Below are 6083 nucleotides of genomic sequence, written 5' to 3'. Positions count from 1 at the left end.
AGTTCATGTTGGCAGCAGAGAGCATTGTGGGAGTTTAGCAGCAACGGGACCATGACAGAGACTCTGAGGAGGTTCATGACCTCCGACCAGAACTCGTGAGTTTAATGCAAACTGGGATCGACTGACTGATAACGTCGTCCATGTGTTTGACACAGCGGACAAACACAGCACGGGATTTCTGGAGAATTTAGAACTTCATACTGTGTTTGGGCTCCGTCGGTAGAAACCATGTGCAAATCAAAGGATCTCCAAAGTCCTACTTCAATTCCAGCTCCTTAAATGATGAATTCTAAAAGTTGTGAATGAGGAAAAATCTCCTTGTACAGTCTTGTGTCTAAAGGAGCTTTTGTTTTGGCCATTCTGACCCACAATCCTCTGCACGGCTTCCACGAGTATAAACTAGTTTGACCTGCCGTGATCACATGGACGGATGACAGCTCATTTCCACTGTTAAAGTCTGAACACAAACCAGATTCAGTCTTTAGATTGGGACACGTGGAGTGGATGTAAAACTGACTTGGTTGCAGTTTTTAACGGAGCTCAAAGGGAACATCTATTTCTTTTTCTGCATCTGTTCCTGATAAACCGCAGCACACGTCATACTTATTTCCATGTCAGCCGTCCAGACTGACCCTGTTTAACAAGTACCTTGGTGGCTCGGAGCTTCCTCTCGTATTGGCTTTTCTCTCCTTCCAGTTCGTCCACTTTGCTCTTCAGCTGCTTTACTTCCTGAAGCAAATCCTGCAGAAAAACAAAACAGAAAACAAAAACAAAGCACAGCATCTTTGAGTCAGTTCAAAGCCAGATTCAAGAGTCTAAACTAGTTGAAAATCCGCTGAAAAAAAATTTCCTGGAAATGTCAGAATCAACAGGAGCTGTTGTCTACTGGTCCATGCCAACACATACGGGGATTCAAACATCAGGTTGACATTCAGTGCAGTTATAAAGGTCTCTGGGGCTGCACGGCACAGTGGTTAATGCGGGAAACACCTCCTGAAAACAGTCTCCACGGCGTGCAGTTATCAACAACCGGGGAAAAGGATGAACCAGAAAGACGTCCAGCTGCAAATCTGAGGAAACCCTGTCACCAAACACCTGGTCAGTGCAGGACGAAGCCCACCAACGTCTGTTAGTAAACGGAGGAACCACCGTCATGCAAGCAAACCACATCAAACCAAATCAAAAAGGCCGGCGCAAAACCCAATTTAAAAGGAGCCACTCTACGTTCCAGATGTTTCCAGCGCTTGAGGAGTTACACGGAGAAAGTTTCCTTCCAGCAACTCCTCAAATGAATGGAAGCATCTGGAAAACCAACCAAAGTCTCTGCAAGAACCAACAACCCGCATCCAGACACACTACAAGAAAGGAGGTTAGTCTGATTCGGTGGGAGATTCCAAATACCGGGTGGTGTGTTCTGGTTAGAAGGGGAGGACAGAAGAAGAGAAGGAATGATGGGGGGAGGAGGGTAAGTTCATCCATCAAGTCTCCCTACGTGAACGGTCTTTCCTCCGCTGCGGTTCTGGGCGTCAGAACCGGACGGGCTCAGCTCGGAGCCGGCCAACCCGACCCGAGGGCCTCGGCCCTGGGCTCGGGGCTCCGCCTGCTGGGCCTCCTTCTCCTCCAGGGCCCGTTTCTCCTGGATGCGAGTGCTGATCTCCTCCTGAAACCTGCACATCTGCTCCTGGAGCTCACTGATGAGGTTTACCACACACTGGGAGGGACGGTGAGGAGAGGAGAAGAACGAAGGGCGTGAGGAAGACATCAACTTATTTGTTAAGCAAGTCAGTTCTGGGAAATGGATGCTGCCTGGAAAATCATGAACACAGCAACAAAACATCTGAAAAAGCAGAAAACATAAAACTAAGGATCGAGGTTTTTAGTTATTTAACATTTAATGTGATACCGAGTCCTAATCTGATAGACTTTCCCTCAAAAATACACAGTTAAAGCACATTAAAGTTGTTAAAATCAAGTTAAGCGACAAAATGACTGAAATTGCAAATAACCCACCAAGAGACCTCTTAATGTTATTTATGATGTATATTTCACCTGACTACATTACATATTAATAAAGCAGAGACGCTGCAGCAGTAACATTCATGAAGATAAACCTAAATAATCTAGTTTTGACTCGACTAAAACAAACATTAAAACCCAACAAGTTTTTGGTTATGTGGGTTTTATGTTTATTATCATTATTATCAAACGAGTCAGTGAAAACCTGAATTCTCTACATGATGTCAGCAAACGTATCGTAGACCAGCTGCAGTACCTGGTTGTTCCACCAGGTGGAGCCTCTCACTGTTTAGAGACCAGAGGAGGCGTCACTCAGACTACAGCTCATGTTGGCAGCAGAGAGCATTGTGGGAGTTTAGCAGCAACAGGAACATGACAGAGACTCTGAGGAGGTTCATGACCTCCAACCAGAACTCAGGCGTTTAGGACAAACTCGGAATATTTAGGTTCATGTTCTGATGTCTCACACTCATAATGAAGCTGACTTTGCGGTTCGAATCATGTCTGTTGACTAAAGCCCGCTATACACTGTGCGATTTTCAGCCATCCTACATGAAAGATAACAATCATGAGAGAATCGTGGTGATATCTTTGGTCTTGGCTCTAAACCGGTGGTCCTACGTCGCACTGAGAGACAGCTTCGGGGACGGCCGTCTTGCGACCAAAGACATCCTGCGATATAATTCCCACAGTGTCAGAAATGTGGGCTGTCGGTCTCACAGTGTGACTGCTGCTGCTGCGACCTCCATCAACTAATTAACCAATAGAAATGCAGGATGAAATGATATACTAATCAGTTGGCCTCCCTTTCCGAGCCACGACCGCGTCCATATTCTCCTCCTCCTCCTTTTTCTTGGAATTTCTCTCCAAACACATAAATGCCATGAGGACGAGGGCTACGTTCACGATCCGCTAGTTTCTTTATCGTGGCTGGACACTGATGACGTTTCATTCTTGTGCATTTGCATCAACTCGCGTACGTCGTAGGCTGTGATTCGGCGTTTTCATCTCGCAATCTGCACACAGCAGACTTCATGTCGTGGACAAAGTTAATCAGATTCAGGTCGTACAGCGTAGCTAGCTGTGTGAACTGGTTAAAACCGCAGTTTGTAGTCGGCCTAAGACAACAAAATCAGCTCAGAACGAATGTCCACTCTACGCAGTTCATGCTACCGATTACTGATTGGTAACGCTGCTTATAACTATTCAGGAAAACTCCCGTGACAAACTGTGCTCTCACTTTCACACACCGGCGTGACAACAAACGTAAACACAGGATCCGGCTTAAATGGATACCAAACAGTGAAATACCTCGACGAGCGCTGATCCTCGTCTTTTTGAAAGTCGTCCCTACAAATGACGTAAACAACAAAACTTGGAGCAAACATAAGAGTTGCTGAGTTTAAGGATGAGACGAACGGAAGAATCCACAAAAACGTTCGGGTTACGGGTAGAAAACGTGCTCACGACAACCCTTAACAAACCACCGAGGAGCTCAGGAGGAACCTCCCCAAACACAAACACTGATTTGGTTCAGCGTGTCCTTGAATGAGTCATTGTTTGGGCAGCGAGTGATTCAGAAGAAGTCTCAGAAGCCAGCAGTGTTTCTGCTTCACTTCTCCTCAGGTGTGAAGCAGCTCAGCTCACTCTCAGGTTACCGCGAGTTCAGCGGAGATCCGACGGAGGAGGAAACACCTTCTGTCAGCTCACTGGAGCAGCTTTTTGTTTTATTACGCAAACTCATGCAGACTTTCACAATAAAGGTTTATTTTTAACAGAACCTAAAACCACCAACTGAAGGAGCTCCACAGGAATGAAAATGTGATGATACGATCCATGAAACATGTTTTTTACTGACCGCAGCCACGATCACCCGGAAACTAAACGCTCTGCAACACGATAAACAATTCTACTGTTAAATAAACCAGATATCCTGACATTGGTGCAAAGTGTTGATCTGCATGTAGATAAACAAATCTTAGGAATCGATCAGATTGACAGGGATCAAGGTGGTTTCTTTGTTTATGCAAAAAAATAAAAATAAAATAAAATCATATAAATACAATTATACAAAAAATAAAACAGTCATAAAATCAGTGTTATTTAGGATATGACATTATTGGAGTAATTTATATAAAATCCAGTTTTATTTGCTGGATTATTAATTCTGGAGACTCACTGGATTCATTTTGAGCTAAAACTAACAGAAATATACACAAAAACCCAATAAATCCATACATTTCTTACATCTTTTAAAAAATAAGCTGCGTGTTTTTATTTTAATGTGCATTGCTTTGTATTTTATTTATATTTTGCTTGTATTCTTTAATTTATTTTACAAGGATTGCATGTTTCAGAGAAAAGCAACACAAAGAGTTTTACAATAAAACTCGCATTTTAAATGCATACATTTCCAAAGTGATGCATAATTAATGCTCCAAAAGAGGGCCGAGGACGGACTAAACTACACGTTATATGCAGAAAAATGGTGCTCGAGTTTAGAATTGTTGTATTTTTTGTGATTTTTGTTCCTTGGTGACGACCACGAGCTTCACAGATTTACAAACGTGTCGCATGCAGGTTTTTACAGCAGACTGTTGGGAGTGGCACCGGGGTTATTATAGGATGCCTGAACTGCTGCCAAGTCTGGTTCCTGCAGGAACAACGACATGACTCATAATTTAGACCAACACCGAAGGCGCAAAAAGCTGCTGAAGAGATGTTCATGTACGCAAAACAGCACCTTTTTTTTTTGTTAGTTTTGCTAAACATGAAGATAAATCTCGGAGTACCTCGCAGGACTTGGTGGAGTCTTTTCACTTCCAGGCTGAACCGCGACGTTCCCCAAGAGCTGTCATTTAGCGTCTGCGTGTGGCGTTGGCGTGGTTTCCTGAGGTGAAAGTGTTTGGCCTCCAGGAATGTTTGGAGTGGATTCCTGCCATTCCTGGAGCCGGCCGACCCGGAGCCTCGCAGCTGTCGCCAACCACAAACACAAACCGACAAAAAAAAAACCCGCAGCTGTACGTCGGATCTGGGCGAGTGGGAGGATCCGGTTACTAAACCAACCAAACATCAAGCTGTCAGCGTCCAAACAGATCTGTTAGACTGACAAAAGCTGCAACTGAACAGGCTTTACATCCACCCAGGAGTCACTGAATCTGGTTTCTACTGGACGCTCCTGAAGGCATCGTCTCACTGTGAAACAACTTTGGTGTTCACATGTTTTGTAGAACAGTTCAGTTCATTCAGAGCTCCTGTGAGAGGCTTTAGATTCTCCTCTGATGGTTCTGGTTCTGTCCGTTTGTTCTGTTTCCTCAGATTGTGGACAACAGTGATGATGTGTGATCTTGGTACCGACACTGATGCAGGACTTATCACGGTGGAAACTCCTTCAGAATATAAGTGTGGAAATATTGTTCAATCATTTTCCCACAGAGTGAATCCTGTCTACAGATGGTCCTGGTGTGTTCTGGAGGTAAAACGGTCCTTCCATTCTCTAGAACTTGTTCTGACCAACCGCCTGTCCCATGTTACAAATAGTTGGAAATTACTAAAAAAATAATAAAAAATGACTCAGAAAATGGTTCAAAATGACGTAAAAGTTGTCAAAAAATACACAAACATCCTCAAATCTGTCAAAGATTAATAGAAATTTGACTAAGCTTACTTTAAATTTGACAGAAATGAGTAAAGATTCCCCATGATTACTTAAAATGACTTAAATGTGTTTTTAAAAACGGTCCTTCTATTGTCTAGAACCGGTTCTGACCAACCACCACCACACATGCTGATATGAGCCTGGAACGTTTACCCAGAATGCACTTTGTAAAGTTTTCTCTACTGAATGATCAGAACCAGAACCACATCCAGGGTACCAATGATTGTTTCTATGACTCTATGTCATAGACATTAAACTGTTCACACCATGAGACATCCCATAATACTGATGCGACCAGCTGGCTGTAGATCTAGAAGGTCTGAAATTGGTCAGGAACAGTCCCACATGAGTTTAAATCTTTCCAAAATGACTTAAAATTTGTTCAGAATGACAAAAAAAATGGTCAAAA

The 6083-nt window shown here is 43.5% G+C and overlaps 1 protein-coding gene across 1 annotated transcript in view; it reads right to left on the bottom strand.

Moving 5' to 3' along the window:
• The window catches only part of ppfibp2b (PPFIA binding protein 2b), a 90705-nt gene that overhangs the window by 36045 nt on the left and 48577 nt on the right, over nt 1-6083 (bottom strand). Inside the window, 2 exon segments of the mRNA XM_008301644.1 lie at nt 649-741; nt 1493-1711. Coding sequence (XP_008299866.1) covers nt 649-741; nt 1493-1711 — 312 coding nt within the window.

Source organism: Stegastes partitus, unplaced genomic scaffold (assembly GCF_000690725.1).
Source record: "Stegastes partitus isolate 25-593 unplaced genomic scaffold, Stegastes_partitus-1.0.2 Scaffold1694, whole genome shotgun sequence".
Taxonomy (NCBI): Eukaryota; Metazoa; Chordata; class Actinopteri; family Pomacentridae; genus Stegastes; species Stegastes partitus.
Note: the sequence above shows the minus strand (reverse complement) of the source record. Positions and strands in the feature narration are given on the sequence as shown.